Raw genomic sequence first — 24,613 nt, forward strand, 5'->3', positions numbered from 1 at the left:
AATTTACTTTGAACTTTGACACTTCGGGGCTGCTCTCGGCACACCTTTGGGTTGTGTCGGTTGTTATACAAACAACGCGTTGGATTGTTTTCGGGTGTAAGCGACAAACGGATGAATCCGAATGGAAGCAAGCAGAGTCAGGGAAAGGCAACGAGTGAGGAGAAGAAAGTTACGTTGTCAACTTTGAAAAAGATTCAGGAATTTGATGATTAAAAAAAAATCTAAATTAGTTTAGAGTGATAAAATTATACATTTTAGAATGGTACAAACCTTCCGAAAAATAAAGTTAAAATAAAGAAAAATACTTCGGTTTAGGAAACGTTTACAGATCCCAAAGAAAAGTTTGGAAAAGATAGTAACGGAAAGGAAGTGACTGTCCAATCACGCGGAAGTTCAGACACAAACAATGTTGTAGTAAATTAAAACCGTTTTAAAAAACGTCTGGAAGTTTACGTTTGCAGAATAAGTCAGATTTTTATAGGAAATTGTTAAAATAACTCAGAAAAAAAACAGTTTAGTAAAATAAAAAGTTTGGTGATTGTGCCACGGGGTATGTAGGAGTTTCGAGTGGAAGTTTTTTCTGAAGGAGGGAGGATAAGGATGGTTTGAAAGGGGTTGTGGTTTGGATTAGAGGGAGGGGTAGTCACAGGAAGCGGAATCACGAAAGTGGCGGAGTGTCTGGGCGCTCGCTGCAGCTTCGGTTGGACCGTCTTTGCAGTCCTCCCCGGCGAAGATCATGCCCGCGCAGTCCAGCAACGTGTCCGTCCGGAGGGAGTTCCTGCGGAGTGTGCTGGGGGTTTTGCGGATCCTCCAGCTGGTGCTGGGCACCGTGGTCTGGGTGACCATCGCGGTGAGCAGGTACGACGGAGCCTTGCACTACGTGGTTTTTGTGGCGGTCCTCTTCTGGCTCACCACCCTCGCCCTCTTCTTCCTCACCCTGCTGGGCAAGAGCGAGCTGGTGCCCCTGCTGGGAGGCGAACGCTGGCCTCTGACCAACGCTGTGCACGACGTACTGGCCACTGTCCTCTACCTGGTGGCTTCCTGCCTCATCGGCAAGAAGACCCGAGAGAAGAGCTTCTGCGACCTGCCCGGCTACAGGTTCCACTGCCCATACAAAGCGTACCTAAGCGCCACTGTCTTCGTCTGCCTCTGCACCTTCCTCTACTTGCTCTCCTCCGTCTACTGCTGCTGCTGGAAGTGCCTCGGCAGCAGTTGGTCGTCTAGAACTTGGCTCTCCCAGGGGACCTTGGATTCCAAACGACCCGCACAAAACACGCACGATACGGCTGTTCCGTCTTCCGTTTCTTCTTCTTCTCGCTGGACCTCGAGATTCCACCAGTTGGGCACGGAGGCAACAGGAGCGACCCCCGGTGAAAGAGGAGGAGGAGGTTCAGCGAGGAAGGCCACCAAAGTGGAAATGGGATATTAGGATTTTGTTTTCTTCGTTTGAAGAAGAGAAGATTCTGTATGGATTATTTCCTGAAAGATAAGGCCCTAAGACATGGGAGCAGAACTATTGTCTGCTCTGCAATTCCATCACGGGTGACTTGCCCCTCTCAACCACATTCCCTTGCCTTCTCCCCATAACCTTTGATGCCCATACTAATCAAGAACCTACCCACCTCTGCTTTAAATATACCCAATGACTTGGCCTCCACAGCTGTCTGTAGCAAAGAATTCCACAGATTCACCACCCTCTGGCTAAAGAAATTCCTCCCTCATCTCTGTTCTAAAGGGACATCCTTATATTCTGAGGCTGTGCCCTTTGACCCTAGACTACCCACTGTAGGAAACTTACTCTCCATGTCCACTCTATTTAGGCCTTGCAGAGCTCTTTGTGTGTGTGTGAGAGAGAGAGAGATCCCAGAATTATCAATCTTCTCTTTCCCCCCTCTGCTCCACCTACAGACTGACATTCCTGCATGACATTTGGCTGGAGATTTAAGTTTGCTTCCCCACCCTCTCCCCTGACTCCTCTCACCTCGCTTCTCTTCCCTCGAATCCCCTGCAACATTCCTCTGCACAAATCTTGGGAGCTGAATTTTTTGACAAGCTGAATGAAGGCACTGTACTGTAAAGCAATTGAGAGACAGACAGACACACAACCGATGTGGCCAGTTGGCAAGCAGATTATTTCTACTGTACAAGTTTTGAACTGCGTGCGTTTAATTTCCTTTGTTCAGGCAGTTGGGAGGCACTGTAATTTTACCCAAAGTGTATAATTGTTGGTGTACAGAAACCCCAGTGACCCTGGAAATTTCTTCCAAGTTTAGGCCTACTAGCAATGTAACCATTTGCCTAACCCAGCTCTCTGATTTGTAACAGAGCTTGCCTGAACTTATGGTAGCAAATGTGCAGGGCGAAATGCTGCTAAGTATTGTTTGTTTTAAACTAAAGGATTATTCACTCTTGGCCACTTTATTAAGTACCTCCCGTACCTAATAACGTGGTCAACTGAGTGTTTGATTGTGGTCTTCTGCTGCTGTAGCCCGTCCATTTCAAGGTTCAACATGTACGTTCAAAGATGGGCCTCTGCACGCCGATGTTGTAACATGTGGTTATTTGAGTTAATGTCGCCTTCCTGTCGGTTTGAACCAGTCTGGCCATTCTCTGATCTCTCTCATTAACAAGGCATTTTCACCCACAGAACTGCCACTCAATGGATGTTCATTGTTTTTCACACCATTCTCTGTAAACTCTGTTGTGTGACAATCCCAGGAAATCAGCAGTTTCTGAGATACTCAAACCTCCCTGTCTGGCACCAACAATCATTCCACAGTCAAAGTCACTTAGATCGCTTTTCTTCCCCATTCTGATGTTTGGACTAAGCGTCAACAGAACGTCTTAACATGCCTGTATGCCTTTATACATTGAGTTGCTGCTACATGATTGGCTGATTAGACATTTACATTAACGAGCAGGTGTACCTAATGAAGTGGCCACTGAGTGCATGTCTTTGTACCCAGTCAAAGTGGTGTGGTTTGGTAGGATACCGAGGCGTACAGATTTATTTATCACATGTACATTGAAACACCAAAATATCCAGTGAAATGTTTTGTTTGTTTCAACAACCAACTCGGTCCGAGGATGTGCTGGGGTGGGTGGAGGGCAGCCTCCAAGTGTTGCTGTGCTTCCAGCGTTGCCCACAACTAACTAACCTCGACCGGTATGTTTCCGGCATGTGGGAGGAAACTGGAGCACCTGGAGGAAACGTACGTGGCCACGGGAAGAATGTACAGGAGGCAGCAGGAATTGAACCGCTATCAGTGATTACTGTCACTGTAATAGCCCTTAGAGGATCAGAATTAGGAGGAGTTCCACTGATGAGGGGGCTGCTTGATTTTCGGAGTCACTGGAATGGGCCCTGGATCTTGATGGAAGGTGCTAGCCCGAAATATCAACTACTTACTCCTATATGATGCTGCCCGACTTGCTAAGTTCCTGCAGCATTTTGTGTGTGTGTTGCTCTGGATACAGTGGAAGGGTTTCTGGGCAGAGAATAGATCGTGTGATAAGAGGGATGGATGGGAACTGGGAGGTGTGGGAATCCAGAGACTCTTAAGGACACGAGAGATTCTGCAAAATGTTGGAAATCCAAAATGGTGGAGAAACTCAGCAAATCAGGCAGCGCCTATGGAGGGGAATAAACTGTTGACGTTTTGGGCTGAGACCCTTTGTCAGCAGGTGCCAGCATTTATTGCTCGTCCATAATTGCCCATGAGGAGGTGAGCTTGACCATTGCGGGTGGTCTGGTGAAGGTGCCCCCACAGTGAGCACCAAGATTCGGACCCAGTGACAGGGGAGGGATGGTGATGGGTTTCCGAGTTGAGACAGCGGGTGACTTGGAGGGGAGTGGTGTTCCTGTGTGCCTGGAACTCATGTCTTCCATAATGGAGGGCATGGTCATAGGCTTTGGAGGGTGTGGGCGGACAGTTAGGTAGCTTTGGGATAAAGGCACATGGCTAATGTGGGGGTTATGAGAGTGAGGGGTGGGTAATTGGGTATAAAAGAAACTTCATTTATTAACCCAAGGGTAGTATTGCAGGCACCCTTATGCAGCATGTAGTTACAGCTGGAGATATTATCAAGACATGGTAGCATAGGGGTTAACATAATGCTGTTACAGAGCCTGCAACCCTGGTGGTTCAATTCCACCATTGTCTGTAAGGAGTTTGTACGTTTCAGTTTCCTCCTTCACTCCAAAGACCTAGGGGTTAGTGGGTTAATTCGGTGCAATCAGGTGTAATTCCAGCAGGCTTACTGGGCTGGAAGAACCTGTTATCATGCTATATTTAAATTTTAAAAAATACGAAGAATGATTACTAGACAGGAAGGAGTTACAGGCTGGAATCTAATGGAGGGGTTTGGGAGGAGGATGGTTACAGCAGAATAACTGATACCCAGGGGTAAGATGGGCTGGAGCATAATTAAAATAATTGGGAGTTTATATATGGAATAAAAGATCCCTAGGGGTGAGGTGGAATAAAATTGAACAGGTTGTAAGAACAGTGGACATTTGGAAGTGTGTTACACAGTGGAATGTGTCCAACAGGCCTCCATTTTAAGGATGAAATTGCAGTTCCATGAAGCATGCTGGGTGTGAACTAATGTTCGCAGAATGTGAAATGCAAGGGTGAATATCTCTTGAAGGAGCCTCCTAGATCCAGCTGTTGATGCAGATGTGACATCCCCGTAACCCAATATTGCACTGGGTTTCTATTAGGAACCGGAGAAGTGCTCCCTTTCCCATCCTCACACCCTTCGCCACTGTCCCGTGCAAAGCACCAACACTTCCCCCCTCTGGTTTAATACAGATCAGCCTGTGTGTGACGGGAATGTCATTCTGACGATGGGGTGGGGGAGTTTCCTCTGTCCAAGGAGCACGTGTGTAAACCACAGGTTAGATCAAGAACCTTCTCACCCCCCCCCCCCATCCAGTAGCATGTGACGTTCCAGAGACACATATTTAGGAAGGATGTGAGAGATCATCTTTATTTGTAATTGAAAGATACAGTAAACGTGTCCTTTGTGTCAAATCAAATCAGCGAGCATTGTACGAGAGTCACCATGCTTCCAGTGCCAACGTAGCCTGCCCATGACTTGCTAACCCAAACTGTACTGTATGTTTCTGGAATGAGGGTGGGGCACTCAGAGGAAACTCGCGCGGTCGCGGGGAGAACGTACAAACTCTTTACAGCTGTGACGCGAATCGTATCCCAATCGGTGATCACTGACGCTGTAATATCAGTATCAGGTTCAGTATCACTGGCATATGTCATGAAATCTGTTGTGACAGCGGTACATTGCTGTATTAATAATAATTAACTATAAATTGTATTAAGTAAGTAATTCATTGTGCATTCTAAACTCTGACGGTGGAGGGGAAGAAGTGGTTCCAGAAGCACTGAGTGTGTGCCTTTAGGTTGATAACAATGAGAAGAGGACATGTCCTGGGTGCTAGGGGTCCTTAATGATGGACCCCCTTCACCTTCTTGAGATCATCTTTTGAAGGTGTCCTCAAGTGCTGGGGAGGCTAGTGCCCCAGGTGGAGATGGGAGAATTGACAACCTCCTGCAGCTTTTGCCGATCCTGTGCAGCGGCCCCTCCGTACCGGACAGTGCTGCAACCAGCTGGAATGCTCTCCATGGTGCGTTTGAAGAAATTTGCGTGTGTCTTTGATGACATACCAAATCTCCTCAAACTCCTAGCGAAAGGTAGCCGTTACCGTGCCGCCTTTGTAATTGCATCAATATATTATTGTGCTAACCACTACCCTACTGTGCCACCCCTTTCATGGTTTCCGAGAGGGTAAAGGGAGTAAGATAATGGCAGATATCTCAGGTGAGAGGACTGCAGAAGGTGGGGTGGTTCCCTTTGGGACGGGGGTGTAAAGTAATGGTATGTAAAAGGAGCATTCTAATTGGTGGAAGGGTCAGGAGCCAGGGGATGGAGCATGGAAGAGGAACCAAAAAGTGGACTTGAAGGGGATAATAAATCAGCCGGTAGGTTTGATGGGCTGAATGGTCTAATTCTACTCCTTTGTCTTATGCTCAAAAGTCTCTCATGGAAGAGCAGTTTTGCCCAGAGAATGATCAGGGACAGGTGTTTAGTGTGGGGTGATTCAACTTGGCATTGTAAAGGGAACTGGTTTAGTACTTGGAAGGAATAGGAGAAAGTTAGGTCTCCTGAGAAAGGATGTGGAATTAGGTCTTCCAAGTTGGTGCTGAATTGGTGGGCCGAACAGTCTGTTTCAATCCTGTAACCTTTCTGTGAAGTTTTCATCAGTGCTATCTATATTTAAGAACTGCTCTGGCTTGTAGGGATAAGAATCAATGGTCCTTCCATACACCATAAGCAATGTGGTTGACTGGTGAATGGGCAATCTCCATTTCTGGGCAATGTTAGATGGGCCATATTTGCTAACAAGGCCAAATATATATATGTCCTCTCTTTTTCCGGATTGAATGTCCTGAGTTTTAGGACGTCAAGGTCAATGGGTCACTCTTTGGCCACATTGATACCCTTCCCGACCTACCGCTGGGTGTTGATGGGAGACCAGAGATCTGAAACTTCTGTGCACTCATTGGGTTCCAATAAATGGTTAATGAGTTGTACAGCATGGAAGGCCATTCAGCCCATTGAACCCATGTGTTCCTTTGTCCTTCCTTCCCCATGGAAGCCAACCCTTCAACCCTACTTGTCCATGCTGACCACGATGTTACTAAGCTAGTCCCATCTGTCCACACTTCCTCGTTATGATGGTTGTCAGATATTTATTGGTTTGCAAGTTAAGTATTGTAGGAAAGAGATGTTGTGTGGGATCGAGAAGGTCAAGACCTTTTAGTGCCAGTGTGTGAGGGGACTGCTGAATCTGTGCCTTGATGATGGGGAGCTTCGACGTGGGGTGATCATTAATGCCCCTGGGGAGGATGTGGGATCCCTGCAATTGCTGCACATCCATCAGGACATAATTTGTAGTGGGCCAGGCTCTACCTGCAGAAGATTAGATTAGATTTAGATGAGCTTTATTTGGTACATGTCTATCGAAACATGAAAACATAGTTTGTGTCAGTGACCAACCCAGTCCGAGGATGTACTGGGGGCAAGCTAACCCATGCTTACGGGACCAACATAGCATGCCCACAACTAACCTTAACTGTACCACTTCGGAGTGTGGGAGGAAACACACGCGGTCATAGGGAGAATATATAAATTCCATACAGACAGCAGCGGGAATTGAACTCTGATCGGTGATTGCTAGCGCTGTAAAGTGTCGCGCTAACTGCCATGCTGCCGTGACGACCCTATCCTCCCCCTACCTTAACTCCAGCTCTGAGTCCCTTTACGTCCTTGTACCTTCCTGCTATGCCACCAGTCCTAGGCAGAAGATCTCATCCAATCCCAAAATCCATTGCTCAGCTTCCATCTGCTTTCCATTGGCCTGTACAAAGTAGCACCCTCTTCACCGTGACCATCCGCAATGAGTTCACCGCCCTTCGGCCCAACTGCTCCCTTCTAGTCCCACTTGCCATGTTTGGTCCATAACCTTCTGAGCCCCTCCCCTCCATGTCTGTATCCAAGTACCTCTTAAATATTATAGTTGTACTGCCTCAACCACTTCCTCTGCCAGCTTATTCCAGGTACTTACCAGGGGTAATTGATAAGTTCATGGCCTAAGGTAGAAGGAGTCAATTTTAGAAAACCTAGCACATTTATTTTTCAACATAGTCCCCTCCTACATTTACACACACAGTCCAGATCTTGGACTTCCAGAAAGTGTCCACAGCAGGGGTGATTAATAAGATTGTGGCCTAAGGTAGAGGGAGATGAGTTATACAGCTCTCGTTACGTGCACGTGCAGGTCAACTCTTTGAGTGATTATGCAGAAAGTCTGAAGTTAACTCATCAGGGTGATTGATAAGTTCGTGGCCTAAGATAGAAGGAGATGAGTTATTAACTTCAAGCTTTCTGCATAATCACTCAAAGAGTTGAACTGCATGTGCATGTAACGAGAGCTGTATAATTCATGTCCTACCTTAGGCCACGAACTTATCAATCACCCCTCATACTACCCTTGTGTAAAACGAGATACCTCTCAGTTCTCTCTGAGTTAAGGGGAGACATCTTTCCTCTGTTTTTACAAACAATTAATTAAAATGTTCAGTGGAGATAAATAATTCCAGACTGCTTATCACCTAGTTTCTCTGGGCCAAATATATGTTTGCAGTAACCTTGTCCGGGAGAATTATGCCTGATTGACAGGGTCCTTGAAAATTTAATGCCCCATCACCCAGATGACTCTCCAGGTCTCTCAGTATTATTTTGGGGAATATTTTCTCTATCATCCACATATTATGTTGCATGCTTTGTTTCCATTACTCAATGTTTGTAGAGTAGATTTTAGTTGTACTGTCGGGTTATAGCCTCTCATACTACTGCAAATATTGCAAATGGTGTTGTCATATATTTTTATTAATAATAGCAAGCTGTTCACCCATTACAGAGACTATTTCTTTCGGATGTACGTTTGCCTTCTGCCAAAACATTTTGTAAAGTAGATTCAAGTGATGTGCACACAGTAAAGCGGACTTTCACACTAATATGTGGTGTGACTGATTATTTTTCTCTGCTGTCGTGATTCTGTTCTCCTCTTGCCTCCTCAGCGGGTGACTTGGTGTTGGGGCTGCCTGCCTTCTCAGCTCCCCCGGAGCTCGGTCCAAAGAACTTTCGCCCAAAGTTTGAACTGATTCATTCCTTCACCAGCTTGTGTCGAGGGCTTGCCTGGCTAAATCACCACCTCCGTTCCAAACAGAAATGATGAGGTTTGTAGATGGTGTTTTCATGTACAGTGTAGGTGGGTTACAAGTTGTGATTCAGGAAGTTTACATTGCTGAATAACCGCTTCCTAAGTTTGTCATAGCCGGGGGTGGTAGTGGGGATAAGCTCTCACTATAAAGTGCTTCAAATGGCGTGCGTCTCGAACCGCCTCTGACAACCAAGTCTAGCACTTGGCCTTCACGTGTGGCTTAGCTACTAGGCCCGGTGGAACTGTTTCTACTGACAAGAGAAGGGGAAAAGGCGGACTACTGGCGCCTCAAAACCAGTTGCTTTGGGCAGCAGGGCCCGCCTAGGAGAAGGAAATCTGATTTTAAACCTCTGCTGCCTTGCGGCCACACCCACCCACGGGAAAAGCTTCGGGAGTAAACCCCGAGGAAGAAATCCGGAGCCGGGGTCCCTGAGGCAGTTTGATGTTGTTTACAACTTCACTCTGGCAACCTCTGCGACGACACTGATGCCAAGCTGCATTGACGCTTGCCCTTCCCTTGGACCACATCAGTGATGAGGAGAGAGGGAGCCCGCGGCATGGGCAACAGCCCAGGTTCGCACCCTGGGGAGGGCACAGTCCACCAGAGGCACAAACCCATGAATCCCCTGGGATCGATGGCTACCTAGATACTGTATAATAGATCCCCAGGATATGACTGGGATCTGAAAGAGGGTTTGGAGTGTTTGCGTACAGAATAATAGATTCATGGCACAGAGTTACAGGCTGGGATCTAATTAAAGGGTTTGACAGTTTGATACAGAGAATAATGGATCCCCAGGAATGAGTTATAGGCTGGACTGCAATGTAAAGGTTCAGTGGGTTTATTTTTAGAATAGGAGATCTTTGGGGGTAAATTCCAGCCTGGGATCTAAGGAAGGGGTTTGGGCATTTATATATAGAAGAACAGATCCCCAGGAGTGGGTTACAGGCTGGGATCTAATCCACGGGTTCAGGGTGTTTATATACAGAATAAAGGATCCCTGGGACTAAATTAAAGGCTAGCATCTAATGCAAGGGTTTTGGGGCTTTGTATACAGATAACAGATCCCCAGAAGTAAATTAAAGGCTGGGATCTAATCCAGGTGTCAATATATAAAGAATAACAGATCCCTGTACTAGGTTTCAGGAGTCGGGTTTATATATGGAATAACAGATCTCTGTGTGGGTTACAGACAGGAATCTAATCCAGGGTTTTTGGGAGTGTGATGTATAGAATAGCAGATATTGAGGTGTGAGTGAAAGACTGGGATCCAGTCAGAGTGCCAGTACATGGGAGAATGGGTAACGATCAGTTTGGTGATTCTGTGTGTTGTACTGGTTTATGTGCACCAGGAGTGTGATCAGTGAATCCCTGGAAGAGTGGGAAGGCATACCTCCAGCCTGATAGTTATTCCATCTTGGAGTGAGCTGGCACTTTATAAGTTTTCTGGAGCTAGTAGTGTACCTGTTCTCTCACAGTCATAGAATGACAAAGCACGGAAAAGGCCCTTTGACCCATCGAGTCCGTGGTGACCATCAATGCCAATCATCACCACTTTACTCATTCCCAGCAACTCCTGGGATCTTCCTTTCTCCCTGACCTTCTAGATGGAGGGTGACAGCCTGTTGGCCCCTGAATCGGGGGGGGGGGGGCTTGGAGAGTCACATGGAAGATTGCAACTTTGGAACAGCGGGCTGCAGGTCTCCGCTAGCGTTATCGCAGCTGCGATCTCACTCTCTCCGGTGAGAGGGAGCCTCTCTGAGATATTCAAGTGCTGGGTTATGGACTCTAGTCTTTGACGGACTCCAGGTCAAGGTCTCGTTGGAGCTTTTGATATTGCTTGTATGCTGGGGTGGGGGGGGGGTTGGTGTTTCTGCTGCTTGTGCATGGGAGGGGGAGAGGGGGGTCTTTGGGGTTCTGATATCGCCATCACTCATTCTTTGGAGTTTCTTGTTTTGTGGATGTCTGTGAAAAGTAAGAATTTCAGGTTGTACACTGTATACATTCTCTGATATTAAGCTGCACCATTGGAACCCACCAACTCCCGAGATCTCCCCTTCACTTTGGAGCAAAGGAGGATGAGAGGTGTACAAGATAAGAGGCAAATATCAAGTGGGCAGCCCGACTTTATCCCCAGGTTGGAAATGGCCAGTACCTGAAGAAACAATTTTAAGGTGGTTTGAGGAAACTATAGAGAGATGTCAAGAGGTAGGTGTTTTTTTTAGATAGAAGGTGGTGGGTGCGTGGAATTCACTGCCGGGGGGTGGTAGCAGAGGCAGATACATTAGGGATATATAAGAGACTCTTAGATAGGCACGAGCATGAAAGATAAATGGAGGCGTATGTTGGAGGGGAGGTTTAGATTGCTCTTAGATTGGTTAAAAGGTCAGTGCATCACAGACTGAAGGGCCTATCCCCTACTGTTCCTTGTTCTGTGTACACACAAGAAGTCAGCTAACAGAGTCGTGGATCAGTACGGAAGAGAAACAGACCCTTCAGCCCAACACATCTGTACTGTCCATGCACGAACCCCATTTTCATATATGTGGCCCATATCCCTCCACCTCTTTCCTATCAAAGTACCTGTTTCAAACACTTCTTAAATGTTATAATTGAGGCTGCCTATACCACTAGTTCTTGATAATTGCCACTCTCTGTGTGGAAAACCTACCCCTCAGCTCTCCTTTAATTGCCTTCCTCTCATCTTAAACCCCTGCACCTTAGTTTCAGACTTCCCTGCCCCGAGAAAAAAGATTTGTGAGACTTTCTACCATCCCGGATATTCTTTTGTCGGACAGAAGATATGAAAGTCCGGAAGCACGTGCCACCAGACTTAAGGACAGCTTGGACCCTGCTGTTATAAGATACTGAACAGTCTCCTAGAACGATAAGGAGGACACTTTGACCTCAGAATTTACCTTGTCGTGACATTTCACCTTATTGTCGGCCTGCATTACACTTCCTCTGTGACTGTAGCAGGATTCCGCATTCTGTTATCGTTTTCCCTTCTACTGCCACAAGGCATTGTTGAAATTGAATAATCTGTACACATGGAACACAAATGTTTATCAGGTGTGACATGAGGGTTTCACCTAGGTACATAAGACCCAGGAGCAGAATGAGACCATTCGGCCCATTGGGTGATTCTATCTTGGCTGATTTATTATCCCACTCAATCCCATTCTCTTTATAACCTTTGACACTAGTCAAAAACCTATCGACCTCCACTTTAAATATACCCAATGACTTGGCCTCTACAACCACCTGTGGCAATGAATTCCACGGATTCACTACTCTGTGGCTAAAGGAATTCCTCCTCATCTCTGTTTTAAAGGGAGGTCCCTCTGTATTAAGGCTGAGCCCTCTGGTCCTAGACTCCTTCACTATAGGAAGTTCTTTCCACATCCACTCTACTTAGGCCTTCCAATATTCGATAGGATTCAATGAGGTTCCCCTCCCCAATCATCTAAACTCCAGAGAGTACAGGCTCAGAGCTAGTCCTCGTATATTAACCCTTTCATTACCATATAAGAGCAATAAATCAATTTCATTTTATATTCTTAATAATTTCATAAACCTCTCTAAGGTTTCCTCTCAGCAATTTAGATTCCAGTGAGAATAATCTGTTCTCTTCTGAAAACTACAGCCCTCCATTTCAGACAACATCCTCTGAATTTCTTTCGCTACCATATCCCCCCTGCAGTGTGGTTTCCAGAACCGTGCACAGTACGCCAAATGTAGACTAATATTGGATACGGACACCAATGGCCAAATATTTACTCATAAACGCACATCACTAACTCGATAGAGATTGCATTGGCTTTTGGGACTTTGATCAGCGATGCAGTTCTACACAACATCCACAAGGCGTGTGTGCACCTCTTAATTTAGCCCCTCCTCCTCACTAAAACACGTTTCATTCAATGCGCACAAAAATGCTACAGCAACTCAGCAGGCCAGGCAGCATCAGCCCAAAATGTCAACTGCTTATTCCCTCTCCATAGATGCTGCCTGACCTGTTGAGTTCTTCCCGCTCAGGATTTGCAGCAACTGCACAATCTCTTGTGCTTCTATGTTTAGTTTACGCTGTTACTTATTAACCTGGACACGCTACTGGGGCGTGCCAAGTCTCACCGGGGCCATTACAATGTGACAGTCAGAAGATTGGAATTTGGGATGGCCATCTGTACAAGTTATACAAAAGAGACTATATTCAAGTACTGTGCAGGTCTTCACTGGGTTATGGATGCTCCATACGTACAAACGAGTGTTTGGGAGACTGGTAGGAATCGGGGATGTGGACGGATTGCGCAGCTGCTGTGAGACTGGGGCCCGAGCATTTCTCCGAGCCTTCACTCCCGGAGCCGGGAGACTGAGCGGACTCACTCGATCGCTCACCGAGTCAGCGAGGCTGGTTGGCGGCTGCTCGCTCTCCCGCCGATCCCGTGACCCTCTCCCACACGCTGTGTCTGCTCACTTCCGACTGACGGACCGGTCCCAGGAATAGAGCCCTATCGTAACCCCAGGCCTGCTTGTACTGAACTGGTTTGCTGCGTTAGTGATTCCATCCATTCTTCAATTCCAATAGATTCAGTCCCCACCAACCAGGCCAGGCTCTCTTCTCCCTGCAGCCTACAGAAGCCTTAGATCACACACTGCCAGATTCAGGAATTGCCAGGCTCCTAAACCAGTGTGGATAACTTCACACGACTGAACACTAAACTGACCCCGTAACCTGTCGTCTCACTTCAAGGACTCCACAACTCAATATTATTTATTTACCTTTTTATTATTTACACTATTTATCTTCTTTTGCCAATTGGTTGTTTGTCAACTTTGCTATTTATAGTTTTTCATAAATTCTCTTACATTTATTTTCCTGTGAATGCCCGCAACAAGACTAATCTCAAGGTGGCATATGGTGACATATTTGTACTTTGATAATTCATTTACTTCATTTAAAAGAAATTCTATCCTGCCCCTGCCTTGCTCACTGCGGCAAGCAACCAAGGAAAAAAACCACGACAAATTGTTCTGTTTTCTGAAAAAATCTGAGTATTTCATTGCACTTTGAAACCATTTAGGTAAGGTAAAACACAGAGACAAAATTGAGACTTTCTATGTGTCAGATTCAGAGTGAAGCCCCTCTACACTGTCCCATCACACACTCCCAGGACAGGGACAGCACGGGTCAGATACAGAGTGAAGCTCCCTCTACACTGTCCCATCACACACTCCCGGGACAGGGACAGCACGGGTTAGATACAGAGTGAAGCTCCCTCTACACTGTCCCATCACACACTCCCGGGACAGGGACAGCACGGGTTAGATACAGAGTGAAGCTCCCTCTACACTGTCCCATCACACACTCACAGGACAGGGACAGCACGGGTTAGATACAGAGTGAATCTCCCTCTACACTGTCCCATCACACACTCCCAGGACAGGTTAGATACAGAGTGAAGCTCCCTCTACACTGTCCCATCACTCACTCCCAGGACAGGGACAGCACGGGTTAGATACAGAGTGAAGCTCCCACTACACTGTCCCATCACACACTCCCAGGACAGGGACAGCACGGGTTAGATACAGAGTGAAGCTCCCTCTACACTGTCCCATCACACACTCACAGGACAGGGACAGCACGGGTTAGATACAGAGTGAAGCTCCCTCTACACTGTCCCATCACACACTCCCAGGACAGGGACAGCACGGGTTAGATACAGAGTGAAGATCCCTCTACACTGTCCCATCACACACTCCCAGGACAGGGACAGCACGGGTTAGACACAGAGTGAAGCTCCCTCTACACTGTCCCGTCACACACTCCCAGGACAGGGACAGCACGGGTTAGATACAGAGTGAAGCTCCCTCTACACTGTCCCATCACACACTCACAGGACAGGGACAGCACGGGTTAGATACAGAGTGAATCTCCCTCTACACTGTCCCATCACACTCCCAGGACAGGTTAGATACAGAGTGAAGCTCCCTCTACACTGTCCCATCACACACTCCCAGGGCAGGGACAGCACGGGTTAGATACAGATGAAGCTCCCTCTACACTGTCCCATCACTCACTCCCAGGACAGGGACAGCACGGGTTAGATACAGAGTGAAGCTCCCTCTACACTGTCCCATCACACACTCACAGGACAGGGACAGCACGGGTTAGATACAGAGTGAAGCTCCCTCTACACTGTCCCATCACATACTCACAGGATAGGGACAGCACGGGTTAGATACAGAGTGAAGCTCCCTCTACACTGTCTCATCACACACTCCCAGGGCAGGGACAGCACGGGTTAGATACAGAGGGAAGCTCCCTCTACACTGTCCCATCACACACTCCCAGGACAGGGACAGCACGGGTTAGATACAGATGAAGCTCCCTCTACACTGTCCCATCACACACTCCCAGGACAGGTTGGATACAGAGTGAAGCTCCCTCTACACTGTCCCATCACACACTCCCAGGGCAGGGACAGCATGGGTTAGATACAGATGAAGCTCCCCCTACACTGTCCCATCACACACTCCCAGGACAGGGACAGCACGGGTTAGATACAGAGTGAATCTCCCTCTACACTGTCCCATCACACACTCCCAGGACAGGGACAGCACGGGTTAGATACAGAGTGAAGCTCCCTCTACACTGTCCCATCACACACTCCCAGGACAGGGACAGTATGTGGTAGATACAGAGTGAAGCTCCCTCTACACTGTCCCATCACACACTCCCAGGACAGGGACAGCACGGTTAGATACAAAATGATATCCCCTCTATACTGTCCATTCACACACTCCCAGGACAGGGACAGCACGGGTTAGATACAGAGTGAAGATCCCTCTACACTGTCCCATCACACACTCCCAGGACAGGGACAGCACGGGTTAGATACAGAGTGAAGATCCCTCTACACTGTCCCATCACACACTCCCAGGACAGGGACAGCACGGGTTAGACACAGAGTGAAGCTCCCTCTACACTGTCCCATCACACACTCACAGGACAGGGACAGCACAGGTTAGATACAGAATGATATCCCCTCTATACTGTCCATTCACACACTCCCAGGACAGGGACAGCACGGGTTAGATACAGAGTGAAGCTCCCTCTACACTGTCCCATCACACACTCCCAGGACAGGGACAGCACGGGTTAGATACAGAGTGAAGCTCCCTCTACACTGTCCCATCACACACTCCCAGGACAGGGACAGCACGGGTTAGATACAGAGTGAAGATCCCTCTACACTGTCCCATCACACACTCCCAGGACAGGTTAGATACAGAGTGAAGCTCCCTCTACACTGTCCCATCACACACTCCCAGGGCAGGGACAGCACGGGTTAGATACAGATGAAGCTCCCTCTACACTGTCCCATCACTCACTCCCAGGACAGGGACAGCACGGGTTAGATACAGAGTGAAGCTCCCTCTACACTGTCCCATCACACACTCACAGGTCAGGGACAGCACGGGTTAGATACAGAGGGAAGCTCCCTCTACACTGTCCCATCACACACTCCCAGGACAGGGACAGCACGGGTTAGATACAGATGAAGCTCCCTCTACACTGTCCCATCACACACTCCCAGGACAGGTTGGATACAGAGTGAAGCTCCCTCTACACTGTCCCATCACACACTCCCAGGGCAGGGACAGCATGGGTTAGATACAGATGAAGCTCCCCCTACACTGTCCCATCACACACTCCCAGGACAGGGACAGCACGGGTTAGATACAGAGTGAATCTCCCTCTACACTGTCCCATCACACACTCCCAGGACAGGGACAGCACGGGTTAGATACAGAGTGAAGCTCCCTCTACACTGTCCCATCACACACTCCCAGGACAGGGACAGTATGTGGTAGATACAGAGTGAAGCTCCCTCTACACTGTCCCATCACACACTCCCAGGACAGGGACAGCACGGTTAGATACAAAATGATATCCCCTCTATACTGTCCATTCACACACTCCCAGGACAGGGACAGCACGGGTTAGATACAGAGTGAAGATCCCTCTACACTGTCCCATCACACACTCCCAGGACAGGGACAGCACGGGTTAGATACAGAGTGAAGATCCCTCTACACTGTCCCATCACACACTCCCAGGACAGGGACAGCACGGGTTAGACACAGAGTGAAGCTCCCTCTACACTGTCCCATCACACACTCACAGGACAGGGACAGCACAGGTTAGATACAGAATGATATCCCCTCTATACTGTCCATTCACACACTCCCAGGACAGGGACAGCACGGGTTAGATACAGAGTGAAGATCCCTCTACACTGTCACATCACACACTCCCAGGACAGGGACAGCACGGGTTAGATACAGAGTGAAGCTCCCTCTACACTGTCCCGTCACACACTCCCAGGACAGGGACAGCACGGGTTAGATACAGAGTGAAGCTCCCTCTACACTGTCCCATCACACACTCACAGGACAGGGACAGCACAGGTTAGATACAGAGTGAATCTCCCTCTACACTGTCCCATCACACACTCCCAGGACAGGTTAGATACAGAGTGAAGCTCCCTCTACACTGTCCCATCACACACTCCCAGGGCAGGGACAGCACGGGTTAGATACAGATGAAGCTCCCTCTACACTGTCCCATCACTCACTCCCAGGACAGGGACAGCACGGGTTAGATACAGAGTGAAGCTCCCTCTACACTGTCCCATCACACACTCACAGGACAGGGACAGCACGGGTTAGATACAGAGTGAAGCTCCCTCTACACTGTCCCATCACATACTCCCAGGGCAGGGACAGCACGGGTTAGATACAGAGTGAAGCTCCCTCTGCACTGTCCCATCACACACTCCCAGGACAGGGACAGCACGGGTTAGATACAGAGTGAAGCTCCCTCTACACTGTCCCATCACACACTCCCAGGACAGGGACAGCACGGGTTAGATACAGAGTGAAGCACCCTCTACACCGTCCCATCACACACTCCCAGGACAGGGACAGCACGGGTTAGATACAGATGAAGCTCCCTCTACACTGTCCCATCACACACTCCCAGGACAGGGACAGCACGGGTTAGATACAGAGTGAAGCTCCCTCTACACTGTCCCATCACACACTCCCAGGACAGGGACAGCACGGGTTAGATACAGATGAAGCTCCCTCTACACTGTCCCATCACACACTCCCAGGACAGGTTAGATACAGAGTGAAGCTCCCTCTACACTGTCCCATCACACACTCCCAGGGCAGGGACAGCACGGGTTAGATACAGAGTGAAGCTCCCTCTACACTGTCCCATCACACACTCACAGGTCAGGGACAGCACGGGTTAGATACAGAGGGAAGCTCCCTCTACACTGTCCCATCACACACTCCCAGGACAGGGACAGCACGGGTTAGATACAGATGAAGCTCCCTCTACACTGTCCCATCACACACTCCCAGGACAGGTTGGATACAGAGTGAAGCTCCCTCTACACTGTCCCATCACACACTCCCAGGGCAGGGACAGCATGGGTTAGATACAGATGAAGCTCCCCCTACACTGTCCCATCACACACTCCCAGGACAGGGACAGCACGGGTTAGATACAGAGTGAATCTCCCTCTACACTGTCCCATCACACACTCCCAGGACAGGGACAGCACGGGTTAGATACAGAGTGAAGCTCCCTCTACACTGTCCCATCACACACTCCCAGGACAGGGACAGTATGTGGTAGATACAGAGTGAAGCTCCCTCTACACTGTCCCATCACACACTCCCAGGACAGGGACAGCACGGTTAGATACAAAATGATATCCCCTCTATACTGTCCATTCACACACTCCCAGGACAGGGACAGCACGGGTTAGATACAGAGTGAAGATCCCTCTACACTGTCCCATCACACACTCCCAGGACAGGGACAGCACGGGTTAGATACAGAGTGAAGATCCCTCTACACTGTCCCATCACACACTCCCAGGACAGGGACAGCACGGGTTAGACACAGAGTGAAGCTCCCTCTACACTGTCCCATCACACACTCACAGGACAGGGACAGCACAGGTTAGATACAGAATGATATCCCCTCTATACTGTCCATTCACACACTCCCAGGACAGGGACAGCACGGGTTAGATACAGAGTGAAGATCCCTCTACACTGTCACATCACACACTCCCAGGACAGGGACAGCACGGGTTAGATACAGAGTGAAGCTCCCTCTACACTGTCCCATCACACACTCCCAGGACAGGGTCAGCACGGGTTAGATACAGAGTGAATCTCCCTCTACACTGTCCCATCACACACTCCCAGGACAGGGTCAGCACGGGTTAGACACAGAGTGAATCTCCCTCTACACTGTCCCATCACACACTCCCAGGACAGGGACAGCACAGGTTAGATACAGAGTGAAGTTCCCTCTACACTGTCCCATCACACACTTCCAGGACAGGGACAGCACGAGTTAGATACAGAGTGAAGCTCCCTCTACACTGTCCCGTCACACACTCCCAGGACAGGGACAGCACGGGTTAGATACAGAGTGAAGCTCCCTCTACACTGTCCCATCACACACTCACAGGACAGGGACAGCACAGGTTAGATACAGAGTGAATCTCCCTCTACACTGTCCCATCACACACTCCCAGGACAGGTTAGATACAGAGTGAAGCTCCCTCTACACTGTCCCATCACACACTCCCAGGGCAGGGACAGCACGGGTTAGATACAGATGAAGCTCCCTCTACACTGTCCCATCACTCACTCCCAGGACAGGGACAGCACGGGTTAGATACAGAGTGAAGCTCCCTCTACACTGTCCCATCACACACTCACAGGACAGGGACAGCACGGGTTAGATACAGAGTGAAGCTCCCTCTACACTGTCCCATCACATACTCCCAGGGCAGGGACAGCACGGGTTAGATACAGAGTGAAGCTCCCTCTGCACTGTCCCATCACACACTCCCAGGACAGGGACAGCACGGGTTAGATACAGAGTGAAGCTCCCTCTACACTGTCCCATCACACACTCCCAGGACAGGGACAGCACGGGTTAGATACAGAGTGAAGCTCCCTCTACACCGTCCCATCACACACTCCCAGGACAGGGACAGCACGGGTTAGATACAGATGAAGCTCCCTCTACACTGTCCCATCACACACTCCCAGGACAGGGACAGCACGGGTTAGATACAGAGTGAAGCTCCCTCTACACTGTCCCATCACACACTCCCAGGACAGGGACAGCACGGGTTAGATACAGATGAAGCTCCCTCTACACTGTCCCATCACACACTCCCAGGACAGGTTAGATACAGAGTGAAGCTCCCTCTACACTGTCCCATCACACACTCCCAGGGCAGGGACAGCACGGGTTAGATACAGATGAAGCTCCCTCTACACTGTCCCATCACTCACTCCCAGGACAGGGACAGCACGGGTTAGATACAGAGTGAATCTCCCTCTACACTGTCCCATCACACACTCCCAGGACAGGCACAGCACGGGTTAGATACAGAGTGAAGCTCCCTCTACACTGTCCCATCACACACTCCCAGGACAGGGACAGCACGGGTTAGATACAGATGAAGCTCCCTCTACACTGTCCCATCACACACTCCCAGGACAGGTTAGATACAGAGTGATGCTCCCTCTACACTGTCCCATCACACACTCCCAGGGCAGGGACAGCACGGGTTAGATACAGATGAAGCTCCCTCTACACTGTCCCATCACTCACTCCCAGGACAGGGACAGCACGGGTTAGATACAGAGTGAATCTCCCTCTACACTGTCCCATCACACACTCCCAGGACAGGGTCAGCACGGGTTAGACACAGAGTGAATCTCCCTCTACACTGTCCCATCACACACTCACAGGACAGGCACAGCACGGGTTAGATACAGAGTGAAGCTCCCTCTACACTGTTCCATCACACACTCCCCGGACAGGGACAGCACGGGTTAGATACAGAGTGAAGCTCCCTCTACACTGTCCCATCACACACTCCCAGGACAGGGACAGTATGGGTTAGATACAGAGTGAAGCTCCCTCTACACTGTCCCATCACACACTCCCAGGACAGGGACAGCACGGGTTAGATACAGAGTGAAGCTCCCTCTACACTGTCCCATCACACACTCACAGGACAGGGTAAGCATGGGTTAGATACAGAGTGAAGCTCCCTCTACACTGTCCCATCACACACTCCCAGGACAGGGACAGCACGGGTTAGATACAGAGTGAAGCTCCCTCTACACTGTCCCATCACACACTCCCAGGACAGGGACAGCTTGGGTTAGATACAGAGTGAAGCTCCCTCTACACTGTCCCATCACACACTCCCAGGACAGGGGCAGTATGTGGTAGATACAGAGTGAAGCTCCCTCTACACTGTCCCATCACACACTCCCAGGACAGGGACAGCACGGGTTAGATACAGAGTGAAGCTCCCTCTACACTGTCCCATCACACACTCACAGGACAGGGACAGCACAGGTTAGATACAGAGTGAATCTCCCTCTACACTGTCCCATCACACACTCCCAGGACAGGGACAGCACGGGTTAGATACAGAGTGAAGCTCCCTCTACACTGTCCCATCACACACTCCCAGGACAGGTTAGATACAGAGTGAAGCTCCCTCTACACTGTCCCATCACACACTTCCAGGACAGGGACAGCACGAGTTAGATACAGAGTGAAGCTCCCTTTACACTGTCCCGTCACACACTTCCAGGACAGGGACAGCACGAGTTAGATACAGAGTGATGCTCCCTCTACACTGTCCCATCACACACTCCCAGGACAGGGACAGCACGGGTTAGATACAGAGTGAATCTCCCTCTACACCTTCCCATCACACACTCCCAGGACAGGTGAGATACACTCTCCCTCTCCCACTCCCTCTCCCTCTCCCTCTCCCACTCCCTCTCCCGCTCCCTCTCCCTCTCCCTCCCCCTCTCCCTCTCCCACTCCCACTCCCACTCCCACTCCCACTCCCTCTCCCTCTCCCTCTCCCACTCCCACTCCCACTCCCACTCCCTCTCCCTCTCCCTCTCCCTCTCCCTCTCCCACTCCCTCTCCCTCTCCCTCTCCCTCTCCCTCTTTCTCTCCCTCTCCCTCTCCCGCTCCCACTCACCCACACAAAGCTGGAGGAACTCATCAGATCAGGCAGCACCCGTGGAAAGGAATAAACAGTCAATGAGTCATGAATGTCAGCCCCGATGATGGGTCTCAGATGGTGTACAAGCTCCTTCCTGGGAATTGAACCCCATGGGCACTGTAAAGCATTGTGCCAATCGCTACACTACTGTGCCACGTCATGTGAGTTGCCAGGGTCGGAGTTGCAGATAGCTGCAGGAAGCGGGGTTTCCGATCATTTGCTGCCTGCTTCACTGATGGACAATATGTCACTGTCTAAAATCACAGTGACAGCACTTCCTGCGTAATTAATTGACGCAGTCTCGAGCCTATCTGAAAGACGTGATGGCATGTTAACTAAATACCAGCACTTCAATTTCACCATAATGGGCCCATTGAGAAACAAAGATGCAAGTATAATTTGACCTTAAATAATTGACTGCAAACAAAATGCTGATTACATTTTCCCCCTGACGCCCTTTGCTTTTCTCTCCGAGAGCCAGGATTCATTTCTCCATGTAGAGTTGCCATGCCACAGCTCAGAGTTACAAGCCGGAGGGCAGCCCACCCTGTTCTGTACCCCCCCACACTGTGGCTGCTGCCCCACTACGCAGCTCGGATACAAGGTGGTGCTCAGAGCCTGCGCAGGGCATCAGGCGAGTGAGAGAGAGAGAGAGAGAGAGAGAGAGAGAGTGTGTGTGTGTGTGTGTGTGTGTGTGTGTGTGTGTGTGTGTGTGTGTGTGTGTGTGTGTGTGTGTGTGTGTGTGATGGGGTGGCACAGTAGCACTGCGGTCGGCACAACGCACCTACAATACAATTCCTGGCGCTGCTTATAAGGAGTTTGTCTGTTCTTCCCCTGACTGCATAGGTTTCCTCCGGGTGCTCTGGTTTCCTCCCACAGTCCACAGCCCTACTGGTTAACTGGTCATTGTAAATTGTCCCGTGATTAGGTTAGGGTTAAATTGGTGGGCTGCTGTGCGGCACGGCTCGAAGGGCCAGAAGGACCTGTTCCACACCGTCTCTCAATAAACAGATGAACAAACAAGTACATAAACGTGATTTGTTTGTTGTGTTTATGTGTGATGAATGTATATGCATGTGGGTGATGTGCATGACGTGTGTATGTATGTTCAACAGGTGTATTTAATGTCGGGGAAATGTATACAATACACATCCTGAAATTCTTCACAAGCAAGAGGAGTGCCCCAAAGAATGAATGACAATTAAACTTTAGAACCCCAAAGCCTCCCCCCCAATTCCCCCCATGCACAAATGTCAGCAAGGTAACAACCTCACCCACCCCCCACCAGCAAAAAAGCATCAGCACCCTCTACCGAGCACTCAATCATGCAGCAAAGCATCGATAAAGACCCAGACTTGCAGCACCCCGAAGGCTACTCGTTCACCCGGTATTCGACATACCACAGGCTCTCTCTCCCTAATAAGGGATAAAGAGGTGTCCCCGTTTCACAGCGAGAGGGGAGACATAACAAACAACTCGCTGATTTACGATGTTAAAAGCCTGTTGCGTCACCTTTTCCGAGCTCTGCGCCCAGAGAGTCGGCACGAGAAAGGCTCAGCTCTCCAGACACACAGCCCATGGTGCTAACTCGTCCCCCCCCCGACAATGTGTGTGTTATGCACATATGTGTACTGCACTTATCTCTCTGTTGTGTTGTATGTGTGTTGTGTTTATGTATGTATGTTAACATCTTTCATTCTGGGGACAATTTCTTGTGAACCTCCCCTGGACTCTCTCCAATGCCGGCACATCTTTTCTTCGATAAGCTATCCTGCATTATTAGGGCATCTTCTGGACTTAGCGTCTATAGCAAAATACTAACTAAAGCAACCATTATTTAGACCTGAACATGGATTGTAGATTAAATTTAAAATGCAGCTCTGGAAAACAGGCTGTGAGCAGCAGTTCATCGAAGGACCAGCGTGGATGACCTCGTTAACGATGACAACAAGTCAGCATACCGAAAGGGGACAGAGCAGCTAGTAAGCTGTTCCGGGAACAGCAACTTGAGGCTCAACGTGGCCGGGAACAGGGAGATGACCGTGGACTTTAGGGAGTTGCAGGTTGGCCACTCCTCACGGCACATAGACAGCTCCTCTGCGGAGAGAGTGAAGAGCGCCGAGTTTCTGGGCGTGCACATATCAGATAATCTCACCTGGTCCCTCAACAGCACCCCTTTGCTCAGCGGATCACTGTCTGGTACAGGACTTGCATGGCATCTGACTACAAGTCCCTTCAAAGGATTGAGGAGACTGCTAAGAGGATCATCGGGGTCTCTTTTCCACCCATAAGAGATTAGGAGTGTGTGTATGCAGTGCCCTTCGCGTTGTCGATGATTGCTCTTGTTGGTCCAACAATCTCTTTGACCCCCTACCATCAGGCAGGAGGACAAGAGCTGTCAGATGGGAAATGGCTTCTTCTCCCTAGGCCGTAAGACTACAGAACTCCCTGCTATCACCTAGGTCTCATCACTCATGAAACAGCAGCAGCGTCATACTGTTTGTGACATAAATGCACCCTATTATTTGTTAATTTACTAGTGGTATGTGTTGGTTAAGGCATTCGTCTAGTTATCTGTAGGTTGCTAGTTCGAGCCTTGGCTGAGGCTTGCGTGTGTGTCCTTGAGCAAGGCACTTAACCACACATTGCTCTGCG

The 24,613-nt window shown here is 49.2% G+C and overlaps 1 protein-coding gene across 1 annotated transcript; it reads left to right on the forward strand.

The window, feature by feature from the left end:
- The first annotated feature begins 553 nt into the window (after window positions 1-553).
- Window positions 554-6,726, forward strand: marveld1 (MARVEL domain containing 1). The gene has a single exon (XM_073027031.1). The coding sequence runs from the start codon at window positions 737-739 to the stop codon at window positions 1,427-1,429; it is 693 nt and encodes a 230-aa protein (XP_072883132.1). The 5' UTR covers window positions 554-736; the 3' UTR covers window positions 1,430-6,726.
- The last annotated feature ends 17,887 nt before the right edge of the window (window positions 6,727-24,613 follow it).

This window comes from Hemitrygon akajei, chromosome 23, assembly GCF_048418815.1.
Source record: "Hemitrygon akajei chromosome 23, sHemAka1.3, whole genome shotgun sequence".
In the NCBI taxonomy this organism is placed as follows: Eukaryota; Metazoa; Chordata; class Chondrichthyes; order Myliobatiformes; family Dasyatidae; genus Hemitrygon; species Hemitrygon akajei.